Source organism: Clinocottus analis, unplaced genomic scaffold (assembly GCF_023055335.1).
Source record: "Clinocottus analis isolate CAN_PGR_092001 unplaced genomic scaffold, fCliAna1.0.p SCAF_6, whole genome shotgun sequence".
Taxonomy (NCBI): Eukaryota; Metazoa; Chordata; class Actinopteri; order Perciformes; family Cottidae; genus Clinocottus; species Clinocottus analis.
This window is the reverse complement of record NW_027176218.1, coordinates 15154614-15182479: the sequence shown is the minus strand read 5'-3', so window position 1 is coordinate 15182479 and position 27866 is coordinate 15154614. Positions and strand designations below refer to the sequence as shown.

General features: G+C 40.2%; 1 protein-coding gene across 3 annotated transcripts; it reads right to left on the bottom strand.

The window, feature by feature from the left end:
- Positions 1-7427: 7427 nt before the first annotated feature.
- Positions 7428-17021, bottom strand: nap1l4a (nucleosome assembly protein 1-like 4a). Of its 3 annotated transcripts, XM_068602973.1 has the most exons (15): positions 16927-17021; positions 16016-16053; positions 15680-15752; positions 15013-15157; positions 14395-14481; positions 13682-13816; positions 13524-13595; positions 13298-13437; positions 12918-13063; positions 11334-11353; positions 11095-11214; positions 10895-10930; positions 10718-10768; positions 9401-9436; positions 7428-9031 (listed from the first exon to the last, which is right to left on the bottom strand). In XM_068602973.1, exons 2-14 carry the CDS (start codon positions 16029-16031, stop codon positions 9431-9433), a joined length of 1047 nt encoding a protein of 348 aa, XP_068459074.1. In that variant the 5' UTR covers positions 16032-16053; positions 16927-17021; the 3' UTR covers positions 7428-9031; positions 9401-9430. The 3 variants fall into 3 exon arrangements, with proteins under 3 accessions (XP_068459074.1, XP_068459072.1, XP_068459073.1); XM_068602971.1 differs by lacking the exon at positions 9401-9436; XM_068602972.1 differs by lacking the exon at positions 9401-9436 and having other exon boundaries at positions 13682-13813.
- Between the last annotated feature and the right edge of the window lie 10845 nt (positions 17022-27866).

The window sequence follows — 27866 nt, the reverse complement described above, 5'->3', positions numbered from 1 at the left end:
CTTACTTTGGAGGAGTTTGCTTGCTAAAGGAGGGCCAGGTGTGTGTGAGACAGAGTGTGTGTGTGCACATGGTGATGACTATGTTGCGTCTATATCATCAGATCCTAATTTATTTCCCCTGTGAAGAGGGTTGGAAATATACACAGTGGTGTTCGTACTTGTTGCTGAAAAGATAGAGAAAAAAGAAAGCAGAAATGAAGCAGTAAAAAGCAGAAAGTATAGCCTTTACCAGTTATATTAGTAAAACATAAGATCCCTAATCAGTCTGTACACCCTCAGCTGTCTTTAAAGACGGTTTTGGCCAACATCCTATTCTTTTAATACGTTCTCTGCACAACCCAACAGCAATACAACTCCAATGTGTCACTGCTTTTCTCGTATTTCCAGCTTGTGAGAAAGTCAACTCCTTCTGGAGAGAGTCCGATTGAGTCACGAACCTCATGAAGCGTGTTGTGACAACTTTCAAATCAGTGCCCTCCGGTTCTCACTGCGTCCGCACAGACAAAACAAAACCCCCAGAGATGCACACAGTGACAGGAAGTAAGATAATGTGTCTTCTGCAACAAGTCAGGAGGGTTTGGATTACAGCATGAACAGATACCATGTGAGTTACATAGTAGAGGGATACGAAACAACTGATTCTTTGTTCTTTTAATCTTGTTTCATTCAGTGTGATGGAGGTTTGCAGACATGAGCACATGGGTGTAACAAAAAACAGCAGGTGGAAAGACCAGATTGGCCCGAAGTTTGGTAGTCATGTCGAGGCATGAAGCTGCTGAGTGTTCACTGGCACACAAAACATACAAAGTACAAAAGAAGTCAACTCCTTAATACATGTTCACTGGTTTTGGCTGAAAATAAGTTAGCAGCCTGTGGTTGAGGTTAATCTATTTCTATAAATACAACATTTTATTGAAATTACACTGCGTTCCACAAAGCAATGAATACGTGTTGTTACAGCCACTGAGAGCAAGTCACTGAACAGGGTGTATATTTTTAAGGATATGATTTCTTATTAATTATTGGCCAATTTAAATAAACAATGTCATTTTTTTTAACTCATTGAAGAGTGCAGAACCCAATACAAAGTCCTTCTGGCAAAGTTCCTTCTTATCTCTTAAAGGAGACCAGAAATATGCATATAGGCCTCACAGTTGAGGAGATATTCTTGATTCATTTTGGATAGGTTATTCAAGGTGTTTTGTCGGGCTAGGGGGCTAAAAAAATTAATCTAAATCTGCAATTGAACCAAAACCACCAGAAAACCAAGATTAGTTTGAAGAAACTAAAACTATCTGCAGAGCTCAGAAAAACTGCAGACAGGTTTGAGTTATCCGCACATTCAACACAGCTCACTCATCTCAAAAGAAGTAATCATGTGAACAAACTGCAATTAAAGGTGACAATTATTAACTGTCACACCCAGCAGAAGATTAAGAACATACTTTAAGTGAATGTTTGCATAACGAGCTTACACTCATTCGTAATTACTTTGAAGGATAGTGAAAGTTTAACAAAATATTACAGCATCTAGATCATTTTCATTTCCAGTCACTATCGCTGAATGAGGAAACACAATGGTGGACGATCCGATGGCAAATCCGACGAAACCCTTTGCATTTGAACTATTACAAAATGAGAGTCCGTGGCAAAATTCAAGGGAATCCCACACGTGGATGTGCAGGAAGTGAGATCCCAAAACACAGCTGCAATTACACCTTATTGGCAGAACTGCCACCAAAGACAACAAAACAGAGATCGAGATTGGAGATCGTAACATTACAGGTTACAGAAAGAAGACCTTAGAACGTAATGTGGAAATGGACATTTTCCTAAACCGGCTTTGTCCTATTAATTATTTCGACACGATTAAATGAAAGTTGCATTTTGTGTATGCATGCACTTAACGTGGATGTGCATCATGAAGCCTCCCTCAGACGGTGGACTATACATAGTCAGCTTAACAATGGGGAGCAGTATGGATGAGCTGGCTGTGATGAGCCGCTGACAAGTACAGCAGAGCTCGCAGGTAACAGCTGCAAACCGTGAAACGTTTATGACTTTGGCCTCTCTGTCTCTCTCTCTCACACACACACACACACACACACACACACATGCACACACACACACATACGCATCCTCTTCTGCTCTTTGGTGACATGCCCTTGTGATGAGACTCCGGAGCTATTTGAGGCATTGTTCTGATAAGCCCTGTGTGTGTGTCTGTGGCCACACTGGCATTCAGCAGCGTGGGAAAAAGAACAAATGGTTGATGAAGGCAGCAGCGCTCGGTCAAACACAATTCTCGAAGAGGAACTGTTGGAGAACAATGAAAACAGTTCATCTGATGAGGAACCGGACAGTTACTATGATGGTATTCAAGATTGCAAATGGGCTCAAATATGCATAACCTTATGTTAAGAACCATTAAATATCCTTTCACCTTAATCAAAGTAGCAATATAATAAAGCAATACTCAACTTCAAGACTTGCATAGAAAAGATAAGAATCAAAAGCAGAATGCTTGCTGTCAGAGTACTATTATTGTTGCATTGACATATTTATAATATTGTAGCTAGTTGAGAGAAACTTAACTCCTTTATTTACTTGTATAGTTTGATCGAGATGAATTTGAATAATAACCTGCAAAGTAAAAAAATATATACTCCTAAAATGTAAAAAAAAAAAATGTCCCTCTCAAAAATACAGTTATATTGCCTCTCAACATGGCTGAGCAGCTTACGGGGCTAACAACGCAAACAACAGCCAAAGTGTTCATAGAGCTAACGCCGTTAAGCTGAGAGGGAACCGGAGGGTGGGTGCTAGGCTTGAGAGCAGTGAGTGAAGGCCATGTGCCGGCCAGTAGGGCACACGCACATGCACATACATGACCGGGGTATGCACAGTCTATGTCTACGTCAGCAAAGCACAGAGACGCTCCGATAACACACGGAGGCAGAGCGACTTCCTTCTCTGCTCAGGTCGACATTACTTTATATCTTTACAGAGCAAACAGTGGTTTCCTGCTATATAAATGCTCTGAATGTTAAAAAAGAGAACCTTTAAAATAATGAAATAGAAGGGCATTGTGTCCCTATGTGCATGTAATTGTACTGAATTACAGTACACACAGGAAATGCATTTAGTTACATTCCTCCAATAATAGTTTGGTATGTTTCCAGAGTGCTGAACAGAAGAGTCTCATGAATGTCACTGCATATCAAACATGCTAATTGTTGTGTCCCACGATCATTAACACATACCTAATCACAAAGCTCTTCCAACTATGCAGTCGGTCCACTTTCTTAACAGACATAAAACACATGCATGACACACGGGAGCCACATGAAGACACTCCCGTGAGTTAAGAGTTGTGATCCAGGAGTCCAGCACCTCATACTTGCCAATTTGATTCTGCGAAGAATGGCAGGTATGCAGGTATGCAGGTATGCGATCCCTCTCCCTGCCAGGAATGCAGCGTTCACTCTGCTGTCTGCATAGCTTCGCTGCGGCTTATATGATCAACCTAGAGTCCTGCTATTGAACAAAACTAAGCTGTGGTCGGAGCGGGGCCACGGCCTGTACTTTTCGGCTCGATGGTTTAACCTCATGGGTCAGTGCTGTCCTGCTCTGCAGGTTCATGCCGAAACCAAGTGGACTTGAAGTTGAACACAATTGTCCATTGTCAGGAAATCCACACGAAGCCAAGAGGGGACAGTGAAGAGATGATGAATGAGTAATTCTCCCTTCACGTTTCATTTGTACAGCCGTGATTCAACAAGTCTCACTTTGATTGGGGGCTATTGATCAAGATCAAGATCAAGATCAAGCCACTAGATTCAATCAATGATTACCTTGAATTTAACACAGGGATTTGTAGACCTAACCAGAAGAATGTGATGCAATTTTATGCCAAGATGCCGGGAATATAAATCTCTATAATTACAGAAAACTATGCATGCACAGCGTGGTACAGCATGCGCAGTTTATATATATTCAAACCAGCCTTGCCTCTGAGCCTCTTGCCTCTGTGCGACTTTATCTGTGCTCAGGAATTAAGGCGTGTGACTCAGGTTAAACATGCCACACCTAGTTCCCTGTTCATTCACTGTTCCATTCATAAATCCAGAGAGGTGCGCTGCCTTGTCGCTATGCTGTGATTGGGTGTGTAGCTTGCTTTCCCACACATACCAGGCATGAAGGTAACTGGTGATAATGCAGTAGAGCAAATAAGATTAGTAGGGTTATATTGCCCATTGTTTATAGCTCTTCATGTTAAGCACACACATATCAATAGAAAAGAACAAAGTAGTCCTGGTTGAAGTCATTTTAATGAAACAGATTGTGGAGAGCTTTCTGATAACTCTCATCCGTTGGCTCACTTTTCAATACCGTGATTTGGTTTCTCCCACCGCTCCTTGTTGTAGCGTTTCTTCAAAATGTAGTTTGAGAGAAACAGTGACATGGAGGTCAAGTCAGGTTTAAATCCAGTCCCACTTCTCTTCTAAAAAGAGCTTACACATTCTCTCCATATTTCCACACACTCGTCCAAAGACATCAACAGTCAAACGTACTTCAGCCCGAAATGAGTCAACAAAGAAATAAATGAAAAGGATTTGATTTTGCTTCGGCCAACATAAGTCTAAATTCTTCTGTATTTTCATCACCCGACGCCCACGGTCAACATTTAAACAGTGCAGAGGAGGATGATTGGAGGGATTTCAAAGAGTTTCATATTGAGACGACGGAGAACATATCGTGAAACCCACGCTGAAGTGTTAGTCACATCCTTGTTTGGTCTCTGGGAGAGATTGTGCACCACCTAGCCCAAGGACAGCGGCTTTACTGAGGTTTCCCATGAGCCCTCTGCAGTGTATGGATCAGCAAAGTAATTGGGATTCATCTTCTGGCCACCACGAATGTCTGTGCCTATGAATGCATCCATTACCCATTGAGTTACTTCAACCTGGACCGAGTCGGGGACTGACTGACTGACATTGTTGTGCATTGAGACACACTATAGACTGGCTAAAAATAAAAATAAAAATATCTTCAGTTTTTCACCATCCGATAAACTGAAAGAATGATCGAAATGTGTGCAAAAGCTGAGTTCTTGTGTCGATGCCATCAGCCACGTTATCAGATCTAAGATGCAATGGGCTCTTTAGTTCAACTCATTCAGTTCTGAACACCGAGCCGGCGTCAGCAGCATAAAGCGCCTCTCTATGCCCTCCTTCCTCTGGAACTCAATCTGGCTCACGCCACTTCCGACCGGGAGCAGGGCGATACAAAAGACCCCACACAGATGAGCTCGTTCACGCACACTCTTGTGTGCTCACGTACACGTACACAGACTCAGCCAGAAGCACCTTGGAGCCAAGAGTTGGGACACTGGGTGCAGCTGCAGCTGCGAGGCAGGTCAGACAGAAGACTGCAACCAAACACTTCTGCTGGATGAGGATGAGATGAGGCTGGAAAGCATCATTTGGGGATAATCATAGCGGCCTGAATGCTTCCCTTTGTTCCACTGCTCCGGTCATGCGCAAAAGCTCAGAGATCATCTCCCTTTGAGTCCACCAAACGGCGTTCTTCTGTGCGCCTTGTTGATACATCTTCTCTGTGCATCCATTCATGCACGTGCACACTTGAGAGAACATCAAACATCTGAGGAGTGTTCAGAGGACGTCAAAGAGAGCACAGAAGACTCAACCTCGCTGTAGTTTCTCTTCTTTCAAACTTTGTCTGTTACAAAATCACGTTCCAACACTGCACCTCTAAACTGCTGTCGCTGTTTGACAGTTTGAAATGTTAATGTTGTAAATTTAAATAAAGCAACCAAAGTGATTGGTTAGGTTGAGTTTCAACATCATGGTTTGGCTTCAAATGACTATGGATTTGAAACAAAACTGCAAGTGCTTGGTTCCCTCAGGTCGCACGCAGCAGTTTCCCCAGTGACTTTGTCTTTTTATTCTCCAGCCTGCTTCTGCCCCCCCCTCGCCCCCCCCTCCTCTTCCTTTACTGTCTAAATCCCAAGATGTCACCTTTAAATTTACCGTTTATCATTTCACAAGTATATTCCAGCTTACTTGCTGTACTTTTCTCCAACATTACGTTGGTATTCTAAAAGGTACGTATAAATCAAAATTCAGTTTAGCATCTTAAGTCTCAGTCTTCATTGCAAACTGGAAGCAGAGAGTTTACTGTACAGTTCCCTGGCTGCGTTTCAGAAAGAACAGAAATGAGTTTTTCAGACACAATTGGACTCCTTGTTACAGTGAGGCAATCCTCTACCCCCACACAGCAGCCTCAGTATGAATAGTGTCTTGTTCCAAAGTCAGTAAAGCAAAACCCCCAAAATTACAGCGAGACGGGAGAGACTTCAGTTTGTGGTTCGTCTGTTGGATCAGGAGTCACTGCTGCCTACTCGTTCCCTCAAACACCAAAACATCTCATACATTTTATCCTAATGAAAACAAACATTACGGACTGCGTGTCGACAGTGACCTTGTCCTTGTCATGAACTTTGGTTTTCTCACACTGTCGCATGTTGTCACCTCTGTTCCCATGAAGATTGAAACAAACACAGTTGGTGTTGCTGGACAAGGTGACAGGATAAGAAAGCACCGGTCTTTCAGCACTTGGCAGAAAACTTGGGTTGCTACGACAGAGTCGCCCATCCTCCTCCAGAACCGTAAGAGCACTCGGCCATTATCTCCCACAATGCATTACAAGAGTCTCTCAGAGGAGCGTACATGCTTCCTCAATCTGCAAGACAGATTCCAGACATTCTGGTTGCCTGGCCTGATGTTGGGCAGGCCATGAGCAAATTCCTCTCGCCTGGATACCACAATGCTGCTACGTCACCGCGGGGTGAGAGGAAAAGACGGGTCGGTGCCGGCGCTAAAAGCCCGGCACGTTGAGGCCGTGACTGCACGCTTTGTTCTAAGCTCCTGCTAATAATTTGTAAATCATCACCAGTCGATGAGTGTGGCGACATTGTTGTCAACAGCAAGTGCATTCACCCCGAGAAACTTACCTGAGCGCACACTATCAGCAAGAGAGCAGGTATGAGCTGGCCAGTAAGACCAGTATGACTGGGGACTATTGGGCAGCTCCGCTGGTGATCAAGTGCCTTGTTTTGCTGATAACATGTCCACATGTTAGAGTAGGAAAAGTGAAAATACAATTATTAAAAGGTTGAGTTTGGTTAAGCTGCTTTAGTTTCAGGATCCCGGTTTTGGAGACAAAGTTATTAGACCAAGGGCTTCCTGTCACATGTCAAAATGTCTGTTGTGAAATAGATTTACCGGTAAACAAATCAGACGTATGACGAGGGGTAGCGAGGGGTCACAAGAAGTTTGGGAACCACTCTAGTCTACATTACTGCTAAAGCAACAAATGGTACACAAACACACACTGGACACAAATCTATTTCCATGTCGCACAACTTTAATAGAATATTTTTAACTAACTCTGTACAAATTGAAAAGAAATATTGCGCAAGTAACAAATTGTGAATAGGAACCAGTTAAGGCCATTGCTAGCACACGGTCCAATGTGGTAGATTTGAAGATGTCAACCGTGGCTCTGAAAGATCTGTCCCACACGATCTACAATCGTTCTTTTTAAAAAAGAGACAAGGGGTGGGTATTATTTTCGCTGAAACTGCTATCGCTGACCAGGCAAAGGTGTCCCAATCAAACTGCCAAAATCCAAGTGCAGTATATAAAATACATTGGCAAACCTCTTCCATTTGTTTTCCACAGACAGTCTACTGACTCATTAGACAACAGAAATATTTATATATTCTTTAACAATTTTAAATGCTGAATTAGATTACACTTTGTTAATGACAATTGGAAAACAATAGAATAATAGAGGACGGCATGTTTTGTCTTTCATTTTGGCTTCTTGACAACAGAATTTACATTTCATTCAAACACCCTGTCCCATCACAGACTGTACATTACATTTGTTAAGTACTAGATACATACCAGAAATGATAACCAAAAAAGGTTGCAGGTCAACTACCGTGTCTGCTTAAATGGGTCATGTTTTAGGGAGATATTCACCAGAATGAATGAAATGCTTGTGCTGGGCTACTTTTCAAAAGCTGTTGTCTTAAATGTTCTTATGATCCTTGACACAAACTCAAAGAGCATTTCAGGGGCGCAACCAGGGTAGAGCTCTACATGACAGTTTTGTGGTATTACCACATGCTTCCCACATATTGTTAAATCAGTGTGCTCAGTTTAAATGCTTGTTAGGCACAATAAGCCTGGGCGTAACTAATTAATGCATAACACAATCTTTCAATGTTTAATGTCAATTGACGTGGCAGTATTCAAGTTTTGTTGACCTGCAATGCCCAAATAAGATTTGAGCCCAGGAAAATAAGCCTATCACTGCTGGGCCCGGAAAGCTCCCGAAATGCACCACAGACACCAGAATAAATAGTCCAATGACATATGATCATGAACATTTAAAAAAGTAAACTGAATTCATAACGATACATTGAATGTCTCTTAAAAAAAAAAAAAAAAACACCATAACAAAAGAAAAACACTCCCCTCAGTGAAAGATTAAGTCAGACTTGTTCAACAGTTTCCTGGTAAACTCAAACTTCTCTTGTTGGCATTAAAAAACCCTGAGTAACCAATTTATTTCCATGAAAACTTAAGCTGGGATCCATTTCTTTCCTATATTTTTTCATGATGACGTTATGAGGTTCTTGGCAGTAGTAACCTACTCCACCTCACCAAAGACTGTCCCTATGTGATGCTAAGGTAGTTTAATCAAATAGGGGGCGAGATGAGCGCAAGGCAAAAGAAAAATAAGTCATGCACATAGTAAACACACAGTTTGGTTTGCGTTCTATTGCGTTCAGATGAGCTCATAAAAAGGATGAGGCCTGCAAGAGTAGGTCGACTTGCGGATTGGCTAAGAACTGATTTGATGGACAGCAGGTCACCACCTCCTCCAAACACCACGGTTACTGCTGCTTGCATTCGGCAGGCTGAGGCTGTTCTTTCTGTTGGGAGATGAAAACAAGACATAGGAGAGCTAATGAGGCCACTGGGCATTAAGTAGCAACTAGAAGAGGCTAACAAGAAAGCTGGCGCTAGAGAATGAATGAAAGCACCGTTTTTGCTACAGCAAAGGATACAATGTTAGAAACCTGTGAAGGGACTACAGGAGGGAAAACTAAAAGATGTACAGAGCAAAGACAGAAGAAAAAACAGAAAAAAACTACCCGAAATGTGAGTTGAGGTTCCTAAATTGTTCGGACTACTGGAAGAATCCAGGATGTAGTGAAAGAGAGAGGCAGCCAGAATCATAGAGCAGAGCAAACGAACTAGACAGTGCATAATGTGGGACGCCATCCTTATTTCTCCCTTACCTAGAAATTGCATTGGGTGAGAATGATTGATTATGCCTGTAATGGAGGGGAATCCAGGGATGGGAGAGACAACAATACGCACAAGTTTAATCGTCACAGTCAGAAATGACAGTGAAACATTGCTGAATTGGGTGAATGAGCACCCTGAATTCCTGAAGCAAAATTAACTGATGAGTGGACAGTAGGTACCACGAGAGAAAAACTCATTTCAGACAAAGCAGCATTGCTGGCCACAGCCAATAAAATGGCTTACAGGCCGCGTTATGCACTTACTAACGACTGGAATAGCTCATAATGGAGCAGTCATCTCGGTCCAAATAAACCACTAAATAAATGTCTCTTTCACATAGCTAGCCCATGGCCTGTGAGAGTAAGCGCTGGCAAGAGAAACGCTTCTTAAAAAGTCAGCCATACCTATATCAAGGCATCTGTCAATTAGTTTGAATAACCAAGTATTAATCTGATATTTTTCCCCCCCAGAGTTTTATCTAAAAACAAAACTATTCCCTCATCTTTTCGTACAATGCTATACATTTTTTCTTTCCGTCACAACGGCGAATGTCTCTGACTAGGCATGACATTTCAAAAAACTATTGTAATAAAAATTACAATGTTACTTGTGTGTACAGTTGAACATCAATATTCTACACGTTGTGTTATAATATTGATTTGACTTGAGGTTCTCGATCTCATTCACTCAGTTTTAAACTGCTGTGCGGACAACACTCGTCTCTGACCTAATTTTATCTAGTTAGCATTAGCTAAATCTGGCATCTCTGTCTTGTATCCATTCATACAGACGCGAGTTCATTTAAATAAGCAGCGGAAAGAGATACCTTGTTTTTTTTTCTCTCCGTCTCCTCGGAGTCAGCTTTAAAATTGTTTGTTTTTGATCCCTCACAAAACGGAGAGATAAAAAAAGGACCTGATTTCTTTACAGGAACTTCAATTAGAAACTGTATCTGTACGTCTGCAATTGTCTACCCTGTATCGATAAGATTTCCCTTTGCTACTTTTGAAATGTTGACTCCTGAGACAAAAGACTTTGCATCATTTCCTGTAATTCCTCATGTGAGCTACTACACAAGGCACAGCTCCGACTTACTGCCCCCACGGAGACACTGCCACAAGTCTTCTGACCACAACATCACTGCTGCACAGCATTGCGGTGTCCCAGGGGGTTTATGATAAACACCCAGCCCCAAGAGCTACATGTTTAGCACCGCTATCACATCATTTTAGTAATACAAAAGTAAAGAAGAGTAAAGAAAACACTTAGCATTTAAAAACATAAAAATAAAAAAAATTCCAACTGACCTTGGGGTCCACGTCTCCCTCATCATCGTCATCATCCTCCTCATCTTGCTCCTGAGAAAAGATGATGATGATGATGATTATTATTATTATGCTGGCACAGTTGCAGACCCAAGTACTGTGTAAACAGCGATGCCCAGCTGTCTGGTATCGCTGATCAAACTCAGTGTCATTACTAACCTCTTCATCTCCTTCCTCCAGCTCCTCCTCTTCAAACTGCATCAAAAAAAAACACACAACAGTGAAAACACACACATGGTCAAACAGTGACGACAAGTTGAGCTATACGTCCTCAAAAGATTTTTCCCAGTGTGCAAACATCTCCTGCTGTGACTTTTTCTGTGTTCAAGAGAACGGCCTGTTTGAGGAAAAACACTCACACTCTCGTCATCTTCCAGGGCCTCTCCAGTGAAGTACAGCACTGCTCTGGGAACTATTCTCTCACGGAAGAAATGCCCAATCTCAAAGTCTGTGGCTAGGGTGAACTCAGAGTCTTCGTCCTATAAACACAAACACAAAGACTTGTTTAACACTTAGCTACAAATCCGATGGATTTATGGTAATAGAAGACGACATAAAATGGTGTGGATTTTATGAAGGACAAGCTACATTTACTCACCATTTCTCCATCTGGTGAAGCTGGAAGAAAAATAACATCTCATTCAGCATTGCACACAACAACACACTGCTCTACAATGACTATAGATTAAACAGTATAATATTTTTTTGAAAGGGCACCTTCATTTAAAATGACCAGTCAGAGGAAGATGTTACACCTGTTTTATAACATCTTTCAAAAGGGAGGCTATGGGATTGGCTGTGATTCAACCAACATCTGAAAGCCCATTTAAGGCAACAACTATGCTCATCAATGACATCACAACATGAGTTCACATCATTCACAGAAAGTGAAAGATAGCAAAGAGTTGTGCTCCACCAGCATGGTAATAAACTGACTAAAGGTGACATCATCCTTCCTGTTCATGCAACAATACCGTAATAGAGGAAATAGCTTTGTTACACGTACAATATTTTGTACACTATAGTATAGTATATTCATCAGTGTTTCAATATTTACTTTAACAATGGGGTCCACTATCTAAAAAATATCAACATTAATCTAAAACGTATGAACATTTGAATCCAATCAAATGAAACAAGTAACTCTTGTTCACACATTGTGAACGGCACAGCAGTCAAGACACATGACCTCTTAGTGCGTGACGGCTACTTCACTAATAGACATCCCGACCACAGAACGACACACCTGAACACACTTGAGCCATTTATTTCCACAAGTCATATACCGAGGCCTTGACATAACCAGTAGGACTAAATTTTGCTGCGCCAATGAGTGATCAGGTTACCTTCAAAGTCAGAAGAAGTGCTAGCACGTCTGACAGGTTGGTTGACAACACAGGACCGAGGATACCGTAATTAAAAGGTGAATTATGCTAAAACGTAACAAGATAAAAGTTGTAAAGCCTAATAGTGATATTCCCTCCACTGTTATAAATGCTTTTACATTACTGTCGGTGAAATGTTCTTTTATTTGTTCTCTTGAAGCTCTTTGAGATGTTAACTCATGAGCTTGCACGCTAATATAAAAACTCAACGCTTACCGATTTTCTTACTCGCACATTAGATATTTGTAAACGGTTTATAGTTAGTTACACTTTAGTTAGTGCTCTTGTAATTTTACCTTAAAGTTTCAATCATTTATATCACTCATTAACTGGTTACCGCCACAAAAGCTCATTAACTCTCAAAGCTCAAAACAAAATAATTGTAAAACCAAAGTTGATTTAAAAAAAAGTTCAACAGTCTAATCCTCATCCACAAACATGCCGACTGTTCTGCTACACAGCAGAGTCACACAATCTGACGCAGGTCTGGAGTCTGTCGCCACCTGCTGTTGAATTCAGCTCAACTCAGTGACCGTTAGTGACGCGCATGCCAACATGTTGCGACACTATTTGCAGATGAACACAACCATGTTGACTGTCAAGCAATACTATGTGTGAGTTTTAGTGATTCAGGGTTTGCTCAAGAAGTTTGTGTACAACCTGTGTACACAGCTAACACAGCTTGATTTAAAGAGTTACTATAAAAGTATAGGTATGATTAATTGCCTTCAATATAAAATTTAGAGCCCAAAGAAATTCACTATATTTTGTGTGCATCGATTTCTGTGTGTTCTCACCTTTGACCGGGTTAAAGAAGTTGAAGAACGAGTCATTGGGGACCTGTTTGGTGACTGTGCGGACCGTGCCACGGCCTTTATGCTTCTGCTTCTTCTTAATAGTTTTCACTGTCACATCCTTCCCCTTGTGCCAGTCTATCTGACAGCTGAGGAGAGATGTACAGAACAGTGAGAGGCGGCAGAAAGCAAAGACCCAAAAAAGGTAACAGGTGGTAGAAGTGGCAAGAGGAGGCTGATATGTGCGATGTCAAGAGATAAATATAATAAGAGTGAACAGAAATCTTTTATAAAGCCCACAATTTTTACATTTTCCTAACCCTCAACATCATTTGTGTAAAAGCCACATTTTAACCATCATGTTTGTGTGCTCTTTCTCTCACCCTTCACAGTCAATGATCTCTGGCCCCTCGAATGAGAACGGGTCTGTATCATCAGGTTCCGACTTCATCCGGTAGACTTTAGTGAGGACTGCATTGTTGAAGTAACCATTGGACTCAAAGTGGAACTCTAATGTGAAACTCTGAAGGGAAGACCAAGTTAAGACAATTTTAACTCTAATCAATTTGGAATAATATTAATTCATTTTTAGACCATAATGAAACTGACCATTGGTTGTCCTGGCTCAGAAAACTTGACTTGAATATCTTTCAGGTGCTTTAGGATAGGCTCATCGTGTTCCTGGTGGAAGATAAACAGTCAGATCAGAGACACTTAAAAAAGGGTTCAGAAATGGGTGGACATGTGTATCAGTCATATAAATGTACCTGCAGCATGTCACTGAGCATGTCCACACTCTTGAATATGGTGAGCCAGAACTCAGGGATGCCGTTTGGATCTTCCGTTGGCGTGGCTTCCTCTTTCTTTGAATCCTCAATAGCAGCTTTTTCCTTTACCTCCTGCTACACAAAGTGTGCAGAGCACTTGAATCAAAATTCAATGTTCACAAAAATCTAAACAAGTAAGCTGTTGAGACAGGGTTCCTACAGCTTCAGAAAAGTCGGATTTAAGACTTGCTTTAAAGCCACTCAAATTAAGGACCAACTATAAAGCCCAAATTGAAATATACTTTGTTTGTGGTTTTATGAGTTTCTATGTGCTTTCACTCAGCAGTTTTGTGTTACTTAAAATAAGTGTCCAGCTTTTTACACTGGGGACACTTAGAAGAAAAAAAAAAGTACACTCAGGCTCACTTGTATGTGCGATTCGCCTGCATTAATTCCCATCTTGCCAAGTTTGAAACATGTACTGCTGAAAATACAACGTGCCTTATACATTGATTGGTGCCAGTTGCATCCATACTGTGTAGCCTTGGTTAAAGAGACAGTTGTTGTCACTAGCTTTTATCTGTATTCAGCAGACTTTTGATATCATTGATGATATTCAAGCAACCTGTGTGATTGTAAGACTCCTTTTGTATAATACAAAACCAGTAGGATTTGGCAAACTTTTAAGAAAAAAATAAATAATCTGTACTTACAGCTAGCTCCTCCTCTTCCTCTCTCTCATTGTGCCACTCACACTCTTCATCTGTGGGTTCCACTGTTCCTGTGACAAAATCTCTTCTCTGTGAAACACATTCATTACAAAAAAGTTAATCATTTTAGGAAAGCATTTGGGAATATCAACATCAAATGTATGTATATTTGCACAAACTATAATAATAATTACAGTAGGTAGCTGCATGGCTGTGTGTGTGTGTGTGTGTGTGTGTGTGTGTGTGTGTGTGTGTGTGTGTGTGTGTGTGTGTGTGTGTGTGTGTGTGTGTGTATGTATGTATGTATGTATGTATGTATATATATATATATATATATATATATATATATATATATATATATATATATATATATATATATATATATATATATATATAAAAGCATACAACTGACAGTTTTCAGTGTAACTAAGAATGGCAGAGTTCTTGTCACTAGCTCTGGAAATAGCCCTGACTGACAAAAGTACAGACGACTACTCGTTTGAGCAGTTTTCAATTTAGCACCAAGGATGCATCCTCACAGCAGAGAGACACATTTAACCACCCATTAATGCAGGGAACAAATCAAAAACAAAAAAAGCTACAATAAAAACTATAGTGTACCTTGTCAAACAGAGGCTGGTAGAGGGCAGCATACTTTCTCTCTAGCTCATGAACCTCCTCGTAGAATTTAGCCTCTATGTTGGCACACTGCACCTGTAGCCTTTTCAAGGCATGAACTCGCCTCTTCACTACTTTGGGAAGCATGCTATGAGAGAAGAGACACATGAGAATTGCTGTGGATGAAAATCATTTTGAGAGAAAAAAATAAATGAGGTCACAGTCCTAAATAACATTCCTCATAGACCACAAGTAAACCTTACCACAATAACACCTAGGTTAATACAACACTATGTTTAAGTCATGAGGAAGTTACTGTAATTGCCATCTTTGGACTGGTGTGGACCAACTATATCAATATGCAATTGGAAATTGTGATCAAAGCTTTTGCTTTCTCAAATAGCTAATGTATTTGCACACAAAGTAAATAATGTCAATGCAACATAATCACATACATGTGTGATACTAATAACCATGTTTAGATACGTTTTAAATAACATAAGTTTTGGGTTCCTAAAAACAGCTAGACTGTTTGCTGTATTGGATCAGAAGCTGTTGCCATCATGTCATCCCAAGTAGGGCAACTGCTGGAGGTCACATTATGGGAACCTTTAAATGTTTACCTCTTACCTCACATTACACAAACCTAGTAGAAAACACCTGCACTGACCTTTCCAAGAAGTGGATGCCGACCGGCTTTTCAATCTGCCCTCCTGGATTTTGCATCCCTTGTTCCCCTTTACCTGCCGAAACCAACAAAGAACATTGTTGCAGGTTAATCATCATTACATAAACTGATTTTCTATTGACAATAATTAATTTCATACTGTTTGATTGTGGCTCACCATACACTTTAAAACATTCCAATACATTGCCACTAACAAATACTTGGTACAACTTGTTAACCTGTGTTTTTGTCTAGACTTTCAGATGATTGAACTAATGTATATTGCACTAAATATCTAATTTAGTATGGTAAGTTAACTAAAAATAAGTTTGTATTTACCTTTAATTGCATCCATTACCAAGTGGCAGCTCCTTCCTCTAATAAAGACGGGTACATTATATTAGATACATGTTAATCATGAGTCAGCCAGTGACAAAGTAACCACAGACAGTTACAAAGTAACCACAGACAGTTACAAAGTGAAGGGGGTCAATTGTTGTTCACTAGCATTCCCCCACGTGTGAGACGTATTTCATTACAACATAACCAGCTGAGCGAACTGATCAACAGCAGCACGGTGTCGAGTGTCGATCGAGCGCTGGCCGATGACGCATTGACACGCTAACGGCAGCTGGGCGAAGCGAGGACAACCAAAGTTAGCATCTCTTCTTTGACGAGAAGCAAAATGCCTCTTGTCGACTTTGACAGTTACTTATAACTAACGATGAAGCAACGTCTAATGAGTCTACACGGTGACATCGGAACACTAACCACCACGTACTAATAACTACATAGTCTGGGCGGTGCCAAATAAATCTGACAGCAGTAAACCGGGCGAGCTAGTTAGCATGAAGCTACCAGCCAACGTGCTGTGAACAATGCTTCAGCTAACACAACAAGTGCGACGGTTTCCACTTTAAGCTTCCAATAACGGTAAATCCGCTATCCGCACTCAACGATTAGGATACTGTGTGCTAATGAATTGCTGAGGCAACGGTGCTATGGCTTTTCCTTAGCTAGAACACTGCCTGTCAATCTGGTTACGGCTACTAGCCTCCTGCTAGCTGCTTTGATAAGCTAATATTAGCTCCCGTGAGCTCACGGGTTAATAAAAGTGTCTTTCAGGCAGTACCCTAGCAGACTGTCACAACAATGAGATAACGGCACGTTACTGATGAAGATCCTATCATGGTCAAACATGTTTGTATTAACGAAACGTCTGTGTTTACGAGCTGTTTTAACAACCTTACCTCTCGCTGAGCGGAAATCTAGCTTGTCGCCTCGCTCACGCGTCTTCGCTTCAACCCTCACGCACGAGGAACACACACGCGCTCCAGCATCCTGGCTTCTCATTGGACAGCTGCTGAAGGGGCCCGGTGCTGCGTTCAAGTGCTTCGTTGTGAACATCTCAATGCTGTTATGTACGTAAAAGTATTACTCAACCTTCTGTGAGACGTGAGGTCCCGGGGCAGAAGATGTCGTATATGTACAGATTGTAAAGCCCTCTGAGGCAAATTTGTAATTTGTGATTTTGGGCTGTACAAAATAAATGCAATTTTGTGTGTTACACAAATTACAGTCTAATCTCAAAGTCTTTGAAGCAATCATATAAAATAACTTTATTATTGAATACATCTTCGTAATGTGACCCTTTCACAATGTCCGTACGACATAAGGACATCATGAAAGAGTCACATGTACAACATATTTTATGGATGTGATCTGTTGATTTTGCTCTGACCGCCAAAGTTCTCTTGATAAACAGGCCACTCAGAAATCCCACATATGTAAGTGCTGTAATTAAAGATTTGAATCACTTTCAAGTAAACCAGATTGCTCCATCGGAGAAAAACAAAAAACATGAGCAATCACTTTGTTAGAACAATGCAAATACTTTTTGTGCAAAAACAAAATCATGATATGTGGCAAAAAAAAGTTGTAGTGTGGCTGCAATTAACTTGTCAAGATAATAAAAATAATCTGCAACCTGTAAAAAACAAAAGAAAACAAGCTAAAATATTTGGCAATAAAGACTTTAATGAGTTTTACACTGCATATTTTTGGCCAACACAATTTGTCATACTGGCTGCAAAGAGCCTGCTTTCCACTACATCGTTTTAAAATGGAGCTTGATTCGGCCACTCTCAATTCATGCTCAATGTTAAGCTTAGATCTATATTTCGTTTTGAGAGAGACAACAGCCGGAAAGCTGATCTCACAGAGGTATGGCCGTTGCGCATGCGTAACCTGTTAACGTTGTAACGTAAACATTTACATGAAAATATAGTACAGGCATTTCGCCATGTATTTCTCCATGACTTAGTGTTGTGTCTGTGTATGTTGTACTTTTGTAATATGTAAAGTTATAAATAAAGAGTGTGCCCTACAGTTTGAGTAATACTGCTTTAAACCAATAGGGGAAAATAAATGTCTTTGCAATTCTGGTGATTCTGAAGTGGGATGCAGAATGTGACGGTGGAATAAAACACTCTGACACTTGATGTGTCACGGTTCACCTGTTGACTAAACTGTTTAACATATACCGCAGGCTTTGATAGAGGACACATCTTACAGTTATTTAAAGAAAATACTAAAAGCCTGGTTTTAACCCAGCTTTACATTGAAGAAACATGACAAAAAGGAGTAGCCATTTATTCAAGAAAATGAAGAAAACGAGCAAAGAGAAACTAGGAAGACTTTTCTCTCTGCAGGACCTGTGGCCTCTTCATGGCTCTCCAGGACTTGTCCCGCTGAGGATATTTCTGTCGAAGAGGACTTTGAGGAGATAGCAGAGGAGATAGAGGAAGATATTGATGAGGTTCAGGATTATGCACAAGAGCCTGAGGAAAGTATTATGGAGGAGGTTCAGGAGCAGCCTTCTGTCTCCAACAGCAGAGAAAACTACAGCTACACTTTCATCTGTGAGGTAAGAAATAAAATGAGAAAGTCAAATAATGCAGCTTCTGTCAAATATTGTTCATACAATTCTCCACCTTCATCGTTTTGAACGGACAGTTTGTAATATTTAGAGGAAACAAGTTGCAGCAACGGGATATAAAACTGCTAACAATCAACTGAATCTAAGAATTTTTCGCCATGTTGCACCGCAAAGTTTCTACAGTAGAACCGACAAATGAAACGGTTGACTTCCCTAGCAGAGGCCTTGAAGAAGAGAAAAGCCACCACAGCTTAACACAAAGCTGCCCTGAAGCAAGAGCGGAAAGAAAAAGAGGCTCTAGCAACTGCTCGGAGGAAGAAGCGAGCTGAAAAAAAAACAGCCTTCATGTTGACTTGGAGCACTTGAAGGTCCAAGTCAATGATCTCCAGAAGTTACAGAAAGATCAGCAGAGGAGCAAGGCAAAGCTGAAAGGTGCAATCTTCGCAATGACCGCAGAGATCGGACAGGACAAGAAGTTGATTGAGAAGCTCCAGAAGGATCTGGAAGCGTCTTTTTGTCAGGACAAAAAAAAAAAAATCAGCTTAACGTCAAGAAATCCTCCGTAACCATCTGCAGGCTCAGAGACTCTGATGCACAACATGCAAACTTTAAGAGGGAGGAATGCAGACATCACGACTACATTTCACGTCATGGAGACCGAATAAGACAGAGTCAGATATCTCTCTGAGCGCCATGAAGAGATGACGTCAAAGAAAAAGGATACGATTTCTGAGAACCAAATTACCATCACTCAGCTCCAGGGTGCCGTAGACAGGCTCAAAAAAAAGCAGCCAGAGACAAGACCGGCAGAACTTGATGCCTTAAAACACGACAAGAGTCAAACTGTAATCTTTCTCTATCAAACGTAATTTTGTGAGGGTTTTATTTCTCATCCAAGACGAGGTACTAAGAACAGAATGTCTTTTGTGATTAATAGTAAATTGTTGATTTGTTATACTGGATATGTAAAATGATAAACTTTACTTTTTAACCCCGAGTGTAGTATAAATTGAACGTGATCACGAGTGTAAGGTTGGCATCTTGTGTTCAGGATTCAGTTGCAAGAAGCTGTACATGTACACAAACTTTTTTTAAATTCAGAGTAAGCATCTCACAACTTTGTGAGATGACACTTCAAATGAAAAAATTATATCCAGCATTTTTATATGAGATTCAAAAATGTATACGTTTGCCATACGCTTTTGTCAAAAGCCTTGAAAATCACACAGGTTTTGTGTAACATGCTTCCCAGGAGACTCTGTCTCTGTGTCAAAAGAAGAATATTGTATAAATGTATTACAAACATATACATATGTTTGGGGGTGATGGTGACTGGATGTACTTTTGTGTTATCATAAATTTGATTCCTACCAGTACCTGTGCTTGTTTTTACTCTTAGAGACACAATTGACAAACCTCAGACTTTTTCTTTTTCAAAGTCTGCAAGATTTTGCACACAAAATCATATTATTGAACATAAAATGTACATTTAAGTGAGCTGACCTCACTCTTCGTGTATTGACTTGGCTGTAGGACATCATCAGACGGGCTAGTTGATGATTGGAATAAGGGAAATTAAAAAATCTCAAACCATTTTTAAAAATACAGAAAAGTAAGGTTAATGTAAAATATTCTCCCGTGCCTATCATACACATAACCCCGATAACATCTTAAAGCACTACCGTAACAATGGAAATGCACGTTTCTCTCTTTATCTCGTCATCATAAATTACATCTCAAATAATAAATTCCACAACCTTTTCACATGGCATTTATATGCTCATCTATCCATATTCCACAGTATTCTTTTGGAAACGTGTTTTGTTGTTAGTTGTTCCTTTTTTTTGTTGCTAAAATAGTCCACTGGGTTTCAGACATGAAACCACTCAAATCCAGCCTTCTTTCTGTTTGATATCAACTACTGCTTAGTCTACACACTTGAGAGGAAGCGACAGCTCCGGGGCCCCTCAGGGTACGATTGTGGTGACCAGGCTTTGTGCCTGTCACGCTGTGACATTTACCAGCAGGGTCTGTACCCACAGGAAAAAATGAAATGTGATTGAGTAGCATGTGGGACGAGCCTGAGATCAATTGTACAGTAATCACTATTTTTGGAAATGTGGGGTTATTGTAGTGTTTTTGGTCATAAAAATGGTGACTAAATGTGCTCAGTGTGCCTCCCTGTGAGTTGCTAGTAATACATCAAGGAACAATAATTACTTTAAAAGCAGTCGTTTGAAAGCCTTTAATAGTTTTGTGGCCCTCTGCAGATGTCAAAGGGACATATATATATATATATATATATATATATATATATATATATATATATATATATATATATATATATATATATATATGTATATATATATGTATATATATATATATATATATATATATATATATATATATATATATATATATATATATATATATATATATATATACTGTTTAGACAATAGTGACACCTGCATCTCGGCCACAAAGCTGTACCTAATTCTGACTTTGCAGCTTCAGTGCGTCAGTAAATGCTCAACTGTCAGATTACACCCCCTCTCTGTTCTTTTCTACCTTGCCCCACAGGGTGGGCATAAGCACACACCTGGCAGCCTAAATAATATGTATGCGGAGGCATCTTCTCATCTCAGCCCTGCCCAGCTGTGTGTACACACTTTTCATTATGTGACAGTGCAAGTGTTTGCACTGCACTTCTAGAGGATGCTCGATAAACTCTTATCACTTGTGTGCATTTTGTCTGATTGTCTGTCTCAATCACTGTATATGGAATTGATATCATGTCAGTAAAGATAAACTATGGATGGTAAACCGTGAAATGCACTGATCCATGATACCATCATACACTGACTACCCTGTCTTAAATAGCAGATTCTATGAGGTTAAATCGGAGAAAACATCTCAGGAGAAGTTGCTACTTACTTGATGATGTACTACTAAGTGTAGCCTTAGGTAAATGTGACTTCTCCCTGACCTGCATGGGTCAAATACATGTTGTCATTCAATACGTGTAGAACAGAGTATCCATGTCTGCTCTCTTTTAGTCGTTCGTTCTTGTTTTCTCTTTCCTAATTAAGTCACTACGCCACAGTATCCAACACTAAAACAACATGTGTGCGAGTTTGTCTCTACTAGCTTAGATTTGGCTGCTCTTTAATATTTACTTAATTTTACATGTTTTGTAAGTCTGTCTCCTCATGTGCTGCCAACACATCCTGGAAAATTCTCCCTGTTTTTTCTTGTGATGTTTGATAGATGTTCAATTGGTAAAATCTTTGTAATTTTGGGCAAGGACAGATTGACTTGACTTCAATAGGGGGCCGGTGTTATCCTGCAGGTTTTGAATCCTTTTTTTGATTTGTTGTTGGTAATCCATTTTCACTCTAACTTTTATTTCTCTCAGTCTCCATTGTATCTAGAACAATCATACACATATTATCAATGTTGAGTGAGCCCTTATAGTCTTGAATCCTGATTATTTCTGAGTTTGCCTCTTCTGGTTTGTTCCAAAAACATTAACTGAACAGAGACCCAAATTGATCAACAGGACTGAATGTGTTTGTCAGTTTTTATGTAACCAATTAGTCCCATCTGCGTTTAGATTGGCTCCAGGTCCTGTGACCATGAATCAAAATGAGTCAGTCAAACCAGTAACTCAAGGATTGAATCGTTGTATGTAACTGTCTTTACATTTATATATATTGATTAATCAATTTCTCAGCATTGATTGGTTGAATGTGGAAATGTATAGAGCTGACGGACCTAGAAAAATATCTGTCCATCACTTAAAAGCGTTCTAAACAATATTTCTACATTTGAAAAGAAAATACACATTCTGGTGCCAGGATGGTCGAGAATAAGAGTGGTCTGGACTTGAAGGTGGTCTAGTCAAATGCACTCGCTGTAATCTATTGTTCTCTGCCTTTCTTTTGTGTTGCTGTGTCTAGCTTGCACACACAAAACAAAGAAGACAAGAATTGACATCCTCCTTTAAGTGGATGTCATGATAGCCCTTGTCTTTCTTTTCCCTTTGATTGAACACGTAGCAACAACGTCTACGTCCGTCTCATCCCACTGGGGTATTGGTTTTGTGAATGAAGTGGCCAAACTCCCAGATGGCAGTATTGATATGGCCGGGAGGACAGGGCAGCATTTATGAGCCATCCTGCCCATGCATCCTCTGTCTTCCATTAAGCCCCTCTCCTTCTAACGCATGGGTAATGGCCTATCTGTACACCATAATCAGACAGACACACACATAGACACTGACTGCAAAAAAAGCCATCAAAATAAGACACACAAACAACAGCACACACGGCTGCCAGCTCCATTGACACAGCTGCAGTCATTATTCACAGGAGGGGGTCTTGGGTGGAGGGTAAGGGATGAAAAATGGCTAGCGGAAATACTACATCTCCTCTGAGATGGCTGCGTCAGAAGGCCCCGCATGTGGAACAAATTCATCGGAGCCATCGATCCAACTTATGGCAGGCTGAGTTCTCTGCTCACGCTTTACGTAATTTGAGTGCAATTTACTTTCATCTGCACCGATGAGCAATTTCAATCATGACATCTTTTTTTGTTTGTTTGTTTGTTGTCCTCTGCGCTCTCCACCTTTCTGATTCTGCAACGACAACTAAACCTTTTAGCCACCGGAAATAAAAGATCCCATAACACCTATTACACAAGCAGACACACATACAAAGAGAGTTGGCGCGTTGACAAGTGTATTTGACTAGTTTTCATCCCCTATAATTTCAGCATCAACATTGTGGACAACCAAACAGGATTTGTTCAAATTCTGACAGTTAAGGATTTTCTATCAAGGGCACACACACTTTTATTGCTTCTATTATTAATTAAATTAAAGCTTCAATTATCTTATTTTTAAATGATTGGAATAAAAATTTAAAAAAATGTGCTGACACGTACAAAAGTAATTCCTCTAACTCTTTACTTGTAACCTGGAAGTATGTGGTGTGGTGGAAATTAATAGTTTCCTCGAGAGAATCAACAGTATTTTGAGCAAGTTAGTCTTTGAACAATTTAATTCAAGATAAGATCTAAAAGAATATAACAAGGTTACATGTCAATCGCACATGAGCTATAATGCAGACAGGAGTCTCGGTACATTCAGCTGAATGGTTCAGAGCGTTCTTCCTCCTCCAGAGAAGAGACAGAAGATTCTGGCATTGTACTCGGTGAATTGTCAACTTATATCCTCCAGAGAGCACCCAACTCTGTCGTCCGTCATTGATGGACCAGGGAATAGAGACACACACATGGAAGAGTTTACCTAGAAAGGAGCACAGGTCATGTGAAAGTAAACACTTTGTCTCTTGAACTATTGACCCGAATTGGACACTGATATCCATTACACATCTGGCACATATCAGTTTCTAAGATATATGTTTTCCTTTAGAGTAAACATATGATTTATTTTTCTCCGACACATAGCAGTGTTTGTATTTGCAGAGATTCTGCCCTTAAGCCTGTATTATCTTATTTTGCTGTATTTGAGACGTTTATGTGCATTAACCTCTATAAAAAAACAGAGACCAGGTTCTAGATCGTAAGCACACATCCAAGAGGAAGCTACAAAAATGGCAGACACAGCTGCAGATGCATTCATTTACGCAAATTGAAAAGTTAATCAAATTTCATATTTGCCTCAGAAGTACAATTCTTGCTGCTTTAGCATAAAAATTTTGGATTGTTTTCAGTAAAAAATCATTATGCTGCACACATGCACACTGCTGCTGCTGTGACATTGTGACAAATATGTCTTCCATGCTCAATTATTGGGTCCAGGAAGATGCATAACCTCGGATGATGTTTTTTAAGGGCCAGGACAACCGTCACCTGCGGTGATCTGGATCCGAAGCGCTCAGCCCAGACTGACCACAAGTGCCAAACTAGATCTTTGTGTTAACAAGAAGCATTGTCAAAGTCATCAAGGCCAAACATCTGCTCACTTTTAAATATCTATCTTTCAAAAATATTAAAAACATATAATTTAGCATTATGGGGACTTCTTACTCTTGTAATGAATACGATGAAATGCTAAATAGTTGATCAAATGCCGGATACAATTGCATTGTACATTTAATAGGCCCTGTTGTATAGCCTACTACTGACTGTTATTTCTGATCTGCATCATAACTGACACATGCGTTCAGGTTGCACAGACTTGGATGGTAACATTTTGTCCAGTGGGCAGGTCGAGATCCGCTTCAAGTGTTATTGCAGTCAAAATCTAACTCTGTATAATCATGTGGACAAGATTGCTATGATTAGTTTTCTTCATGCACACATGTAAGATCTTTAAGCAAGCACAATACAGCTATATGGCAGAACAAGCAGTAGCAACACTACAGGTGGGGTTTATCTGTGACTCCAGCTGCTTGATTTTCATCATGAGCTGCAGTAGCTTGGCCCTCCAGGCTGTTGGATGACAGGGGCCCATTAAGGAAAGGTTAATCTGATTACAAGTCTCTTCAGCCACAGAGCTCTGTGCCATTGCTTGAGGGGGAATGACCAATGGTACAACGTCATAATGCTGCTTCTGTGACCCCAACACAGGGCAAATGGTTGAATGGACTCCTTAAATACGAGCAGGTTTATGTTTCTGGACACTGAGGCAGGTCAGCTATGAGAAGTGCTGAGTCGTAAGAGTGGACCGTGTAACACATCTTGTGTACATAAACGTGTGTATGTGTATGGTGATGGACAATATTCTTAAAGAAAATATACAAAACGTTTCCGATCCTGAAATTACATCAGATTTGTCTCCATCATTCTGTCCATCCTGGAGGCCAGGAATAACCGTTATCGTGATATTTGTGACCATTAAGTTCTTAGACCACTTATGGTGATTGATGAAAATCATTGTGGAATGACTTATAACTCATCAAGTGAATTTTTATCCTGCTGGGCATATCCGACATGACACACACAGTAGATATGCATCCGGTCCACAATCAGACTTGACATTTAAAAAAGCACAGGCTGCTGGAGAAACAAAGAGCAACGGGGAGGCACAACCCATGTAGCCTTAAGCGCATATTGATACGGGAGGGAAGCATCAAATCGCATAAAAAGTTAAAGCTGCTGCTTCCTTTTAAATGCGCTTGTAATGAACTCGAGGTTCTGAATAAGCCAAAGTGCAGCAATTGACAGGAATGATTTGTTTTTCTCAATAAAAAAAAGGGCTTAGTTTAGTCATAGTCCTCAAATTTAAAATGCATTCAATCAACCTGCCTTCTGCAGCCATAATGTTAAATTATATTTGTACACGGTGTGACTGTTTTATACCTCTGTGTGTGTGTGTGTTTGTGTGTGTGTGTGTGGTGTGTGTGTGTGTGTGTGTGTGTGTGTGTGTGTGTGTGTGTGTGAAGCTATACTAATATCCAAGCCCAGATGATTGAAAACCAGGTTGATTTAACCCAAGAACATTAACGTGGGGGATTTTTACCCGAGCTATTGTGTTATTTTCATTGTGTTGCTTTTGTCTGAGTTGTGTGGGTCTTTTTGTAGCTTCATACTGCTCACAGACGTTAATGAAGGTGGGCGTGTCTCTCTGCTCTGATCCCTTTTTTTTCAACAAGCATGTGTTAGTAATAAAGGGTGAAAAAATTCTGGATGGGTTTTACGATTAGAGAGAGACTTTTTCTTCACAGGACAAAGCTTGAATGTCCCAGGAACATGTGGACCAAATAACAAGTTCATAGCTTCATTATTTATATTTTTAGTGATGTTTTATTGATGATTCCCTAATTTTTCACCCAATGTTGAGTCATGATACCTGTTTATGGTTTCATGAAAAGTTCCATAGTGTTGTATTTTAATATATTTTGATGAGAAGTATAATTTATCAGGTACATTATTGGGTGAAATATACCCAACTTTAGTGATAGTGTGCATATTGTAATGGTAAAATCTATTTGTAGTGTTCTAAACTGATTTAAATGTTTCTCAGAGACGTTGGAAGCAGATGGTGATGGAGAAGTGGATCAAAGGACTGTTTTCCTTGTGTATGTATATGAAGGGAGTTCGTGAACTGATGGGGTGTTGATTTCCCAGGGCAAAGGAGATGGTGACTTCTTTGATCTCAAGGAGCGAGAGACAAAAGATTGAAGATGGGCTGGTACTCAGTGTTCTCTTTGTTTCACGTGGTTTGAAGGCGTGAACCTCATCATGTATAAACGAGAGCTGTGACTGTTGGTTCATTGACTGCTTTGGGTGGCTGTGGCATACCTTTCCTTCTTGCAAGAATAAATGAACGAAAGACAATTTTGATTCAGAGATTTCATTCCTCCTTAGCAGATCAACAGAGAACATCTTCCATTACAATTTTTTTAACGTTAGTGATCTCGGGTTGTTAGTATGAATGGGAAGACTATATTTTGCGTGCTAGCATTGACAGTCTGAGGCGTGATGGGGTCACAGCCGTCTGCTGGTAATGTTGGTAATGTGTTGCTGTCGAGTTACAGCCACAGCTGTAGTTACAGGCCATCGTGGCACCGGCGTGATGACGGCAGTCAAAACGGACCACTGAGCATCAGTTCCTCAACCACTCGCCCACCGCAGGAGCACTTTGCGCGAACGTTGTCAAATTGCACAGAGACATTGGAGGAGCACTCTGTGTGATTAGTCATTTCACTTGGCAGCTGTATTTTGACACATGCTAAAACAATCACGGTCATCGGCAATTACAGATGCTCAGTCAAAAAGAGAGAGAGAGAGAGCGAGAGAGTTACATGGGATAAAAATACCTGAAACAATCAAGTTATACTGTGTTTTGTTTGAGCACTTTAAGATTCATAGTTTTCACTGAATAATTTTGTTTTGGCCAGGACTTCTCATACTTTCTCATTCTCAAAATTAGTTCACATTTAATCGAATTGTATTCAATAATACAGCACAGACCAGCTCCAGATGGGTGATCAAAAGAAATAAAAACAACACTTAATCACTAATTTCGCAAAGTTTGAAAACTGCTGGAGGGATCAACGCATTCTTTCAAAAGATATTCTCTCTTTGATGAGTGTGCTGATGATGCTTTTGGAGGACATTATCTGACACATCAGCCTGAACTCTCCCAATGATGTTGAACTGGCTTGGATTACGTTGCCTCTGATGTATCGCAAGTTTATTGTTACGCTCCAAAATACTAAGACAAATTTCTTATATATTCAAATCTACTTGGCAAAAAACCTGTTTCTGATTCTGATTGATGTT

What these genes read in the sequence shown, in the direction of transcription:
- nap1l4a (XM_068602971.1), bottom strand. An exon ending in CTTCTTTAACCCGGTCAAAG is followed by an intron (nt 11,354 to 12,917) that starts GTGAGAACACAC and finishes TTTTTCTTCCAG; the next exon opens with CTTCACCAGATGGAGAAATG. An exon ending in AGGGAGACGTGGACCCCAAG is followed by an intron (nt 9,032 to 10,717) that starts GTCAGTTGGAAT and finishes ATCTCCCAACAG; the next exon opens with AAAGAACAGCCTCAGCCTGC.